At 44.6% G+C, this 12,868-nt stretch overlaps 1 protein-coding gene across 1 annotated transcript; it reads left to right on the forward strand.

Moving 5' to 3' along the window:
* Positions 1–6,128: 6,128 nt before the first annotated feature.
* LOC125523911 lies at positions 6,129–6,811 on the forward strand. Its single transcript, XM_048688977.1, has one exon. The coding sequence runs from the start codon at positions 6,190–6,192 to the stop codon at positions 6,502–6,504; it is 315 nt and encodes a 104-aa protein (XP_048544934.1). The 5' UTR covers positions 6,129–6,189; the 3' UTR covers positions 6,505–6,811.
* The last annotated feature ends 6,057 nt before the right edge of the window (positions 6,812–12,868 follow it).

The raw sequence follows: 12,868 nt of genomic DNA on the forward strand, positions 1-12,868 counted from the left end.
TTCAAGATTTTATAGTCTCTAAATATTCTTACTATTCTTGACTCCCACTCACCCTTTGCGCCATTGGCACAACGGGTCATCTAGTGTCCTCAGCCATGAGCAATGACGGATGGTGCGATGTGCCTGCGCGCATGTGGCGGGGCTCTAAAACCATGTGTGCTCCCACTGTTTCTGTTTGCACATGGCTGGTCTGACGAGGCCGAGAATGTTCAAGATCGGAGCGTGCGGCCGCATGGATCCGGCGTGTATATTCATTCCCTGGCGGCCGGAGGCGATGTGCCATGGGCATGCCGTGTGACCGGTCAACTGTGTCCGACGAGGAAGGAACGTGGCTCTGCTTCTATGAAAAACTGCCACTCGGTTGGATCCGACAGCAACCACTCTTATCTTTTTTTCCAAAATTACCACGCCCCCGTTTCTCCTTTAGGCCATCTTCAATGTCGATTCTTAAACTGCCCGCATACATCCGGACGTGTTGTGTCATCCAACGTCCAACGTGGTTCCGTATCGATCCGCCGAGCGATCTGGATATGTTTTTTCATGCAAATCGAAGACAAACGTGAGAAATTTTGCGGGAGTCCGGATATCCTCATGAAAAGCCAAAAGTCGCCACGTATCCCACCTCTTCATCCGGCGGATGGCGAAAGGCCGTTGACTATTGTTGTTAATTGGTGGAAGCCTAGCATGTTAAAAGCCCGATCATTATTAGTATTTGGGCATTTGGCGGAAGCTTTGCAAATATTTTGGGTATTTGACGAAAGGTTATTTCTCGTCATATGGTTATCATTTGGCAAAGTGATTAGTATTTGGACACTTAACGAAAATTTTGTAAATATATTTTGACACTTGACGGAAGGTTACTTCTTGTCATATGATTAGCATTTAACAAGGTGTTTAGCTTTCTATTACAGTCCTTTATTAATTCTTGCCAAGAAGGCTAGCTTTGGCGAAAACTACACTAGCATATGGATTAATTGCCTTATGTCAAACAAAAAGCTACTAATCATAGTTTTTAAAAGGGAATCACGTAGTTATTTGGCTATTAAAATTTAACAAAGACGAATATGGCTACTGTTGGAAATGCCCTTAGAACAACACCGGACAAACAGACAAACCAGAGCACAGTTATAGTTAGTGATGGCAAAAACGACAAATTTGACCCGTGAATGAAACAATATCACAAAATGAACCGTTGGCGAAAGTTTTTCACCTGGCTAACCCTTTTGTGTAGCGCTCGATAGCTAGGCGCCACACAACACTGTGCAGCGTCTGACTCTCAGGCACTACACACCTGGCCAATGTCACACCCTATGCTGGCTAAAAAATGCTAAGTCATTGCGTAACGTCCGAGAGATATACAGTGTAGCGCCTAGCATCTAGGCATTGCACTAGTGGCAGCACTATTTGCCACTGCATCTTAAAGCGGCCACTAGTGCAACGCATAGAAGCTAGATACTACACTGTATAGTGTAGTGCCTAACTCTCAGATGTTACAAACTGACTTAGCATTTTTCAGGCAGCCCGGGATGCGACAATGGCCAGGCGTGTAGTGTATGTCAGTCAGGCGCTGCATAGTGTAGTGTGACGCTTAGCTGTCGGACGCTACATAAAAGGGTCAGCCGAATGAAATTTTTCGCAAACAGTTTATTTTATAATATTGTTTTGTCCACATGTCAGAACAGTGTTTTTTGCCGCTAGTGAGATACCCTATGCTGTTTGTCTCCCGACCGTTGTGTGCCTATTGATCGCTCGACTCCCGACCGTTTGTGTGCCTTATTGATCCCTCGACCGTTTGATTATTCTCTCCAACGACAAAAACTAGCTAGGCCAGCACTGGTATAATAAGGAAAGCACACATGAATTCATTTATCAGTCGAACTGCATGCGTCCGGTACGAAAAAAAATCAGTATTTACAGTGGACAAAAACTAGCTAGCCCAGCAGAATAAGAAAATAAAAAAAAAATCAAACCGCATGTGTCGGGCCGGTTAAGCACCGTAGCGCACATGAAAGAAACGAAATCAAGTTAAGGACCTCCTCATCAGTTGCCGGGTGAAGTGTAGTGACCTGCTACTGCTAGTACCTTGGCTTGACAGTCCAGCATCCCTCGGGTACGAGGTTGGCGTGTTGGAGCTCGTGGCCGCCACGTCCGGTCCGGTCCGTCTGCAACGATCGGGCCGACGTGGGCAGTGCGCTTGACTCCTTTGCCACCCTTTTCCAGGACGCGCGCGCGCGAATGCAGCGGCCCGCGGGCGCTCGCTCGCACGCACCGCCCCACTGCCAACTGCCAACTGCCGACCGCCGTACTCTTTTCTCCCTTCTTCACCCCTTCTCCACCTCGGTACGCCCGAAAGGTCGAGGCTTCGAGATGCTTCTGCACGCCGTCCCTACGTGCCGACGTACGCCTAGTTCATTCATCGGAACTGCTTTGCAGACGACGAATATGTGCACGACTATTGCACGATGAGCATCTAGCGGTTTGCTGCCTGCTGTTGCCATGTAATAGATGGAATTGATTGCATTTGTCGTGCACACATTGCTGGCAGGCATACTATTGTGAGCATGCTTGGATCCAAGGGACTAAAAAGAGGCTAGGACTAGTCTTGACGCTAAAAAATTTTAGTCATAGAAAACCTACTAAAATATGTATTAGCCCTCTCTCCTCATTTAATTCTTCTCCTTAAACACATGCGAGTTTTGGATTGGAGGGTTTGGAGGATAATAAATGCTCAATAACTTGATTTTAGTCTCTTTGGTATTTGGATCCAAGCATGGGTGAGGCTAGCAAGTTTTAGTCCCACTACTTTTAGTCATGGGACTAAAACATATCCAAGCACCCTCTGTATAGCAGGGCTCTTTATTCATGGGTCCCTGCTGCGTTTTTAAATTGTAAACCCTTCTTAGTAAGGGCATTTTTAACTGCGATCCGTAATTTTTTTTCGCATCCGTTCGTGGACAGAGATGGGACCAGTCCATGAACACAGATGCAGGAAGCGGGCATCCAACTGTAGTCGCATATATTCAAAACATCTGGCTATATGAACCTACTAACAGTGGCGGAGCCACAGGGTGGACAGGGTGGGCCGCGCTCCACCCTGAGATTTCGGCCTGGCCTATATAGGATGGCATTTTCAAAGACGGGCCGAGACAAAAAAAATAAGCCCATCAACAAGTGCGAGCTGAAACCAAACGAACACGGCACATCCTCTCCTCTCAGTCATCTCTCCTCTGCAACCACGCACGGCCGCCACATCTGGTTGAGTTCGATCCGCCGCCAGCCAAGTCGCCCCTCGCCATCGCCGGCCCACCACTGGATCTCGGACCTCCCTGACGGCTGACGCCCACCCGCCCCAGCTAGCTGCTGCCTGCGCACGGCGCACCACCTCACCCAGCCGCCCCTGACGGCTGCGCCGCTGCGGGCCGCGGCATGCCTGCTCCTCCCGTCGCCCGGTCGCCCTGCGCAGCAGCGCACTGAGCAGCAGCGCTCCCGAACCAGGAGCAACCCCTACGCAGCCGCCCTGCCCCTGCTAGCCGAGTAGTCGGGGTCGGCCAGTCGCCGACGGCGCCCAGTCCCCTTCTCCTGTACTCCCTTCCGAGAGAGAGAGGTACTGGCCCCAAATCCTCAATCCCCAGCGGCCTATTTCAGTTAAATTTGTTTGTTTGTTTGACAGGGAATGGAAAGGAGATGCAATGCTTATATATTACATAGATGCTCTCTGACATAATTTTTTCATGTTAACAAAGTAATGTATCAGTATCATGTATGTTGTTGGAAACTTGGAATGTCTGTTAACAAACTAGTAGATGAACGGTGAACTGATGAACACATTACAAACTGGGAGTGGTCTGAATCAAGAGATGGGGTTACCTAGGCCTGGTGATACTAGGTGGGGCTCTCATTACAAAACTGTTCTCAACATTGTTGCTATGTACCCCACAATTCGTGATGTAATCATCACTCTTGGACAAGATGCATCACAAAGGAGTGATTGGCCAAAAATCCATACTATTGTTGGAGTGTTTGAGTCATTTGACTTTATTTTCAATGCTCACTTGATGCTTGTCATTCTTGGATACACAAGTGATTTGTCTGATTGTTTGCAAAGAAGAGACCAAGAAATTCTTTCTGCAATGGCAATGGTTAGATTGGCAAAAGATAGAATACAAGAACTGAGGTCTAATGGGTGGGATGCATTTCTTCAAAGAGTCACATTATTTTGTAACAAGCATAGCATTCAAGTTCCTACAATGGAGGATAATTATGTGCCTTATGGAAGATCAACACGGTTTGTTCGACCCCAAACAAATGATGATCACTTTAGAAGAGAAGTATTTCTTGGAGTAATTGATCAAATTAGTCAAGAGCTTGAAAATCGGTTTGACGAGGTCAATATGGAGTTGCTATCTTGTATGTCTGCTTTGAATCCTGCCAACTCATTTGCTGCTTTTGATGCACACAAGTTATGCACACTTGCTAAGTTCTATCCAGAAGACTTTTCAAGTGCTGACTTGATACACCTTGAACTACAACTTGGTAACTATATTGGTGACATGAGAAAAGATGAGAACTTTCAAGGCCTTGGAAATCTTGTTGATCTCTCAGTTAAGCTTGTTCAAACAGGGAGGCATATAGTTCATAATTTCGTGTACTTACTTCTAAAATTGGTATTGATTCTACCAGTGGCAACGGCAAATGTTGAGAGAGCATTTTCTGCCATGAGTTTAGTCAAAAACAAGTTGAGAAATAAGATGGGTGATAGTCTTTTGGATGATTGCCTGGTCACATACATTGAGCGGGATATTTTCTCTGAGGTGAATGAAGATGACATAATTGATACTTTCATGGCCATGCAGAAGCGTAGGCCGGAAACATAGTCTTCTTTGAACTTCTCAAGGTATGTAGTATGTAGTATGTAGTATGTAGTATGTAGTATGTTTATGTAGTCTTCTTTCATGCAAAACGGAGAGTTTTAGTGTGTTTGTAAGACCATATTGATCTATTTCTATGTGTTATTGATAATTAGTTAGATCGTTCACATGTCAAATTTGTTGTCAAATTTTTTTTTTGAAAGCGGCCCACCCTGTTGTCAAATGCTAGCTCCGCCACTGCTTACTAAAATTACTAAGTAAGGCTACTAAGCACACCACCATGGCGAAAACCAACCTTCCGCCAAATTTAAGTATGCCATGCAATGGCCCAAGATTGCCTTCCGCCAAATGATATGAGCACCTTCTACCAAATCTAAGCACGGACATGCAATGGTGGGAGCCAACCTTCCACCAAATGACTGGCTAATGTGCTTAATAAGAAATATTAATCAGCACCTTCCGCCAAATGAAATACATTATCCAGTATTACCTTCCGCCAAAATGCTAGCTATCCGCTGCAATTAGCATAACGCATTCCGGTAAATACTAACCATCGTGGGCGGATGCAAAGTACAGGCGGTACGTGGCGGCTTTTTATTGGTCATGTAGATGTCCGGACTCCCGTAAAACTCCCCCACGTTTGTCTCCATTTTGTGGGAGAAAGTACGTCCGGATCGTGCTAGATAGCTTCCGCGGTATGCACGGCGCGGTTCGAACGGTTGTGGGAGGTTTGCAGGTCCGCCTTAAAAATGCCCTAAATGCTTAATTATAGATCCTTTGCTGGAGGCCTGCCTGCTGCTCGCACACACAGCATCCCTTGATTCCTGGTGCTCATCAAGCTAACTACTCTCTAATCATCGGTGTTGGCTACACTTGTTAACTAGGTTCATCACTTACTCCGCAATTCTTTTTTGCAAACGTGAAAGCAGCTCACTAGAGACCTGCTCACCACTAGACTACACTAGAGTAGATGCAAAGAGGAGGCTCGTGGCTCATTTTTGTAGTTGAAGCCACTTTGATTAGTTTATAATCATACAATAATAAACCAAGAAACAACCACACCTACTCTACACTCGCTCCAGTAGAGTACTTTTCTATACGCGCTCGTACGTCCGAACCACATGGGAGACGCGAAACCGCTCCCCGCCGTCACCACTCACCACCACCCCACTCCCCACAACGGCACAAGCCCTCACTGCCGGATCAGCTGGACAATTCCTATAAATCGGCACCACCAACACCACGGAATCTCCCACCTACGCCTCCAACCACCAAAACTACATTCTCCCGGAATCAACCGGATCAGGAGCGGTCGATCGAGATGGGGAATCCGGGCAATGCATCCTCGTCGTCAACGTCGGGCCGGCGTGGCCCGGCCGGATTCGGGCTGGCGCTGGCCCGGCTGGTGCGGCGGCTGCGGAGGCGGAGCAAGATGTTGATGTGCACGGCGGCTCCCACGGGCGCGTCGTCCCGGTGCCGCCAGTACGACCCGCTCAGCTACGCGCGCAACTTCGACCGCGACGGCTTCGGCTCCGCGCTGGACGACGACGTCTCCGGCGCCGGCCACCTCTGCCACCACTACTCCTTCGCCTCGCGCTTCGTGCTCTCCTCCTCCGACGCCCGGCAGCCGCAGTAGGACGGCCGGCTGCGGGAGATCGAGCCGCCCGCATGTAGCACTAGCTAGGCAACTAGCTTAGCGCGGTAGCCATGAGAATTGCTCCCTATTTTGTTTCGTTCTTTATCCCCCAACCGCGCCGCAGCTAGCTAGCCTGCAGGCGATTGTGTTCATATGTGGGGTGGATTATATGATATATGACGGCTGTAATGTACGGATTTCCAGGCCTCCTTGGCACCATTGATTTCGGGCCACTTAGGGAGCTGCAGGAAAATCAGTGAAGTGGTGAAAAATGTTTTCAAGATATAAAGCTGACCATTGATCAAGAATTGATTTCTCGGCCTGATTTCTTGGTGTCTATCTGCTCTTCAAATGTTCTTGATAGTACTAATCATCTCTTCATATATATGCTCTGAAATTACCATGCCAATGCGGACTTATCACCGAATCACCGCGGCCGGATGTTGGAAATAACCACAACGGAGGCATCTGTAGGACCTGGAGGTGAGTCTAGGCTGGCATTGCATCAATTGATCGAGGGCGGTTGGTGGTAGTATTTTAATTGCTGGCGACGTCGCTTTTGCTGCTGGCTGCTGCCGCAGATGCAGTTACCGGGCAGTGGCAGCACCGTCCCGTACGTCCACCCCGATTGTTCGCGAGAGAGACGGTGTCCCACGGCCACGGGTGGTGGCGTGCTGACCGGTGGCGATTTCACCGTTGCTCGACCAGAAGATGAACCAGCAGCCATGAGACAGATGAGACGAGTCCATGTCTGATGGCAGTACTCCCTCCATTTCAAAATATAGTGCGTCCATTCTTTCTGAGGTCGAACTTTGACCATAAATTTAACGAACAAGACCGATTGCGGCGGGAGAAAAAGTTATATAATTAATTTTTTTTTTCAAATACGAATTCACTAATATAATTTTTGCTCCCGTCGCAATCGGTCTTGATAGTTAAATTTACGGTCAAAGTTGAAGCACGGGGATAGAGGAAGCACTACATTGTGGAATGGAGGGTGTACATTTTTGGGATTCTGTTTTCTATTTCCTGACAGTGAGAGGGATCCTGTTCTCCGCAAATCATGGCCAGGGAGGCTGTAGATGGAAATTGGGCTTTAAAAATGGGCTACACTTTGGGCTTGCTCAGAATTAGCACGGGTGGTCCATCTGTGCAATTCTGTATCCCTCGGGCCCATAATTCGCAACGGGAGAGGCAAAGGCGGCCACACCAGTTTTAAAACAAAATTTGAAACATAACTCAAGAAACAAAAAAAAAGGGAAATCTCAATCTAATCAAAATAGGGTTAAATGATTTTTGTTGTTGTTTTAGAAGCCGTCACGGTTAATACTCCCTATATTGTGTGCCATGTTAAATGTTTATTTGTATCCTTAATACTGCCTATATTTCTTTTTTACTTCGCATATAAGATTTGACGGAAGTCAAACTTCATAAAGTTTAACCATGTTTATAGGGGAAAAAATGTACCATATCAATATTATTAGATGCATCATGGAATCATTTTTTGTATTATATAACTTTAATATTTTAGATGTTGACATTTTTAATATAAATGGGTCAAAGTTTATGAAGTTTGACTTCAGCCAAATCTTATATGCGGGGTAAAAAGAAACGGGAGTACCTAGATCATCTCCAATAGGTGCCTCGTAATAGGGCCAAAAAGGTGGTTGGAGCAAATTTTGCAACACCACAAACTAGGTTTTTACAACACAAAAGACCTCCAACTCCTATAGATGCCCTAAAACAAAACAAAAAAAGCAAATTGCATAGATCAATTCAAACAAACATCCAAAGATTGCTTAGATTTAAATCCTAAACATAAAAGTTTGTCCTACTACTTGATCAAACATAAAATGTCACTATTGCTCTACTCATCCGACGCATAGTCGGTGTTGGCGGAGTTCCAATACGCCAGGGTCTCTTCTTGATCGCAGGTAAACTCCTTCTCCTCCTCGTCCTGCTCGAGATTGATCAACGTCGAGGGGCCGGACTCGTCCTCTTCCTTCACCTCCTCCTTCTTCTTCTCGGTGTCTCACTTCCAGAAGAACTCCGTCTCATACAATCTGGATGGCCTTCATGTTCTTCTCCTCATTGACCAACATATTGATCACCGGCACACCGATGAACTCCTCATCCTCCTTGGTAGCGCAGCAAACGATGAGCATCTCGGAAATAGGGCATGCGGGTGGTAGAGGCAGCGGGGTGTCGCCGGAGGCAAAGGGTGGTCACTGGAGGCAACACTACCGACGATGCGATGTGGGGTGGGGAGGGTGCCACGCGGTGGTGAGGGAGAATTTTTATTAACTCCACATGTAGGCGGCCGAGTATATATAAGAGTCCGGACAACCGAGGAGTAATTTTTTTTTTACTTCTCTAACACCAATAAGGATCGGCTAGGTGCGGTTTAGAGGAGCAAAACCGTTTTTAACTCCTGCAACACCTTTTAAATGATCGGTTAGAGACGCTCTAAGGTTAGTTTAAAGCATGCTCTAACAGTTGTATCATTTGTTGTCTGTGATCGATCATTTTATAGTATACTATCATCCTAACTTTACATCAGCACGTTCGTAATGGTAAAAAAAGTTATTGAAGAGCATGTCAAAAAATTAAGGAATGCATAATAGTATGTAGAAAAAAAATCTAGCCCCAGACGTGCGAGTCACTGTGCTAGCTCTTTGTTATACACTCCCTCATTTCCATAATCCTCAAAAACGCTTTTGTATTTATGTGACGGAGGGAGTACTCGTCCTGTTGTTAAAGCTGTGCATGTGCTGTATTGGCTGGTGTGTGGTGTTGAAGAAGTGGAGGTGAGAAGGGAAGCTCGGCAATTGGCTGGTGAGGTGAGAAGGGAGGCTCGGCTCATGGCCACTAGATCGGACCGCGCCTTGGCGCAAGGGTGCCGGTCTCAATGTTTTGTTCAAACAGGTAATGCTAAGTTAGTAATAATCCAGATTCTGGCGCCATATTCTTATTTTGATGCTGACAGGTGGTGTCTGGCTCGACACATTATCCATATGTAAACAAAGTATAAATCTTTGCAAGAGTAATCAAACATGAGATCGTCTTTATAGATAATGTAACTGTTGCCAACATATCTTGGCGCATTGTCTGGTCCATCCCATAGGTGCAGCATGCCTAATTCTAAATAATGACATAATGCCAGATCCAAAATAAAAAAGAGCAAAGTAGCTGCCTATGATAGATTGCTATTTGATTGGACAGCATAAAGACCCAAGCAAGGAATAGTAATAGCCCATGTCAACAGGGTCACAACTATACATTCATTACAGAGGATAGAAGGTTCACAACTATACATTCATTATAGAGGATAGATGTTTAATATAACAGAAGCAAGTCGGAATCCAAAATAACAAAGAGCAGAGCAGCCGCCCTTTGATAGATTCTATTTGATCACAAAGGCATAAAGACCCCATTCATAGCATACAAATGGTTGTGCACAACAATAAGTTCACTACAATATACCAAAAGCAAGAGATACGTCATAACAACAGAAGTACATCGAAAGGTGTAGCGGATGCCGATGCGTCTTAAGCTCGTAGCAAGCACGCAACTTCCCATGCAGAGTATATGTCCTGGCAGGAAGAGAAAAGGAGGTGGAGCACCACAATACATAATTTATAAGACTAAAGAGGACTACACTATCACAATAATTGGAAGGAGCAATTGTGCCTACTCATGATCTCAACAGATGCGACTTTGGTACATATATTTCTTCCATCATTTTTCATTTGAATAATCACGATCTTAAAATTATGTCGGTGCAGTTTGGTTATAATCAAATCAATCAACCAGCTATGCAAGTATGATAGTTATCAACAAAAGAGCTACTAAAACCAAGGTATAGTCAACCTACAGGATAATTAAGGCCCTGGCTTTGATTAATGTAGTAGCCACGACCGACAGCCATGTCAACAACAATTTTCTACTTGATCTCCTAAAGAGTCCTGGTTCAATGATATAGAAATGGTTACACATGTGAAAACTAACACCTTTTTAAATTAAAGCATGGGGTGGTCATATTTCACATACTTGTAAATTGCTTTCATATCATCTGGAATCTCTGTGATCTTTTGGACAGAGACAACTTTGTAGATAGTATTATTTTTCAGGACAGCAGACCAGATATAAAGTTCAGTAGTGTGTCGATTCGTTTCAAAGGATGCAAAGAACAAACTGCCGAGTAGGGTGTCTCACCCGCTGCTGTAGGCGTTGCTTGGAGGTGCCGGCAAATGGACGGGTTGTATTGGCCACTGGATCCAGCGCACGCGCAAGCTCGACGGGGAGCAGCGGTGCGAGAGCTTCGATGTCGCGGCGGGTCACCTCTTCCTCATTGGGATCCTCAGCGCACACCTCGTCTTCCGCCGCCAATAGAGAACTACAGACTATACATATACAATGTGATTGGCAAGAGCTAATACTAAGTAGGATTAGTTAACTACTTTGATAACCATCACAACTTGCCAACGTTCTTAGACTATCCAGATTTCTGAAAGTAAATACCATGTGTAATTCATATAAATTTGCATCACCCAGAAATCTTTGATGTGTCCTTCAAGAATATTAAAGCGGCTGAACTGGGCAAGAATCTTCCTTCAAGTACTTCCAGAAGGAAGATTTCAATAGCAATCTTGGAATAGTTCTGGTGTGATATATTTGAAACCTTCAAGCACCATTTTTCCTAATATAACTGAAAGCTTACCAAGAAGAAAAATACTAAAATCAACTTAGGTTGCCAGTCAAATGTACAGCCCAACCATGATTATTTTTGTAGCAGCACAAAGAACTAAAAGGTGCCACTTCCATGCAACCAATAATTTTAAATTAGATGCCCAAAACATATGTGGATTAAACTTCCTTAAAATAATGGTGATGCAAGCCTTCCTAATGCAGTTGCGGCATGGCTTGCTAAAATTCTCGCTTCTGGCTTACCTCCTCCGACCAGTTAGATTTATCATTTTTCTTCATTTATAAATACCCATAGTGACACAACAACATCTCGACTATGCTACAGCTATCACAGTGATCTACAAATTACAGATTCGTATATGTATTTTGTTGTCGCCTCAAGTAGTTTTAGATTAAAATCCTGATCCAGAACTACAGCTAAACTGGAGCGAGCGGTAGATTTCTTAGTCTGGTAATCTGATTTGGTAGTGCTTATACATCAAAATTTTGTTTATCGACAGAAAAACTATGTTATGCATTATTTACAAAAAAAATTGTTTTCGTATAGGGTCAGAAATACATTTCAGCATCCAAAGCAATAAGAGAGAAATAATTTCAGTATAATCAGTACAGAGCAACAATATCTGAACTTCTTGTCAGTCAAAAGTAATAATATATGGAGATAATCTATCTTGCATGTGGCGCAACATTAAATTTAGCAGATCTCAAAACCAGACATGAATGTACTGAGTATAAAGGACATACCAGAACCATATATGAAGTATAAAGGAAGACGCTGGAGTGACAAGTGGGTTCGAGCTAGGCACATTTCAACTTTCTGTAGTTAAGCTGGAAAAACACCATAGTTGTTCACCATTTATCATCAATGGAAAGCAGCCATATGCAACGCAGAAATCATAATCATATTTGTTCATATCCATAGACAAGTACAAAGCAGAAAAATTTCAAAGGAAAGCAACCGTATGAAATGCATATCACAAGACACGGGATTTCGGTCAAGTGGCTTTCAAGGGACCTCCATTGTGCAAAATGATAAGGAATTGAGCTTGACATATGTGAGAGAGGGAGAAGGAGAAATGGACCTGTAGATCATCAGCAGTACGATGTCCTTAACGGCACCATCTGGTACGTGGTGGTGGCGGCTTGCACTCTTCCTAGCCAGTACCTCACCAGGTAAGGCAAGTCATGACCTTGTCCGGCTCTAGCAGCGACCTGCAAGCCAAGAAAATGGAAAGATCAGCGGTCACACACACAGAGGCTTTGTAATGGTTATTGATTAGAGTCATTTCTAATTAGGTGGCTTCGTAATGGTTATTGATTAGAGTTATTTCTAATTAGACAAAACACTGAACCAGTACAGATTTTTTCTGTATCTGTACTTTTAAGAGAAAAGGAAGATCACTCAACATATTTATATCATAATATTCTCTCATTGGTGCACATGCGGGCTGCCAATACAATAGTCAGCGCGTGAGTGGCAATCCCGATGGGGCACAGAAGAGCAGACACAAAGAAACAGAGTAACAATTTAAAGCTAAAAAATCCCGTAAGTGACTTTCATAATGCAAAATCGTTGGAACTAAAAACACATGTTATAGTTTGAAGCAAAGAAGCAACATAGGCATCAGAGCCATCATTGTTTTAATTACTAAAGTGG

This window comes from Triticum urartu, chromosome 7, assembly GCF_003073215.2.
Source record: "Triticum urartu cultivar G1812 chromosome 7, Tu2.1, whole genome shotgun sequence".
Taxonomy (NCBI): domain Eukaryota; kingdom Viridiplantae; phylum Streptophyta; class Magnoliopsida; order Poales; family Poaceae; genus Triticum; species Triticum urartu.

Excerpts from the sequence above, each read along its gene's own strand:
- LOC125523911 (XM_048688977.1), top strand. The coding sequence starts at position 6,190 with ATGGGGAATCCGGGCAATGCATCCTCGTCGTCAACGTCGGGCCGGCGT.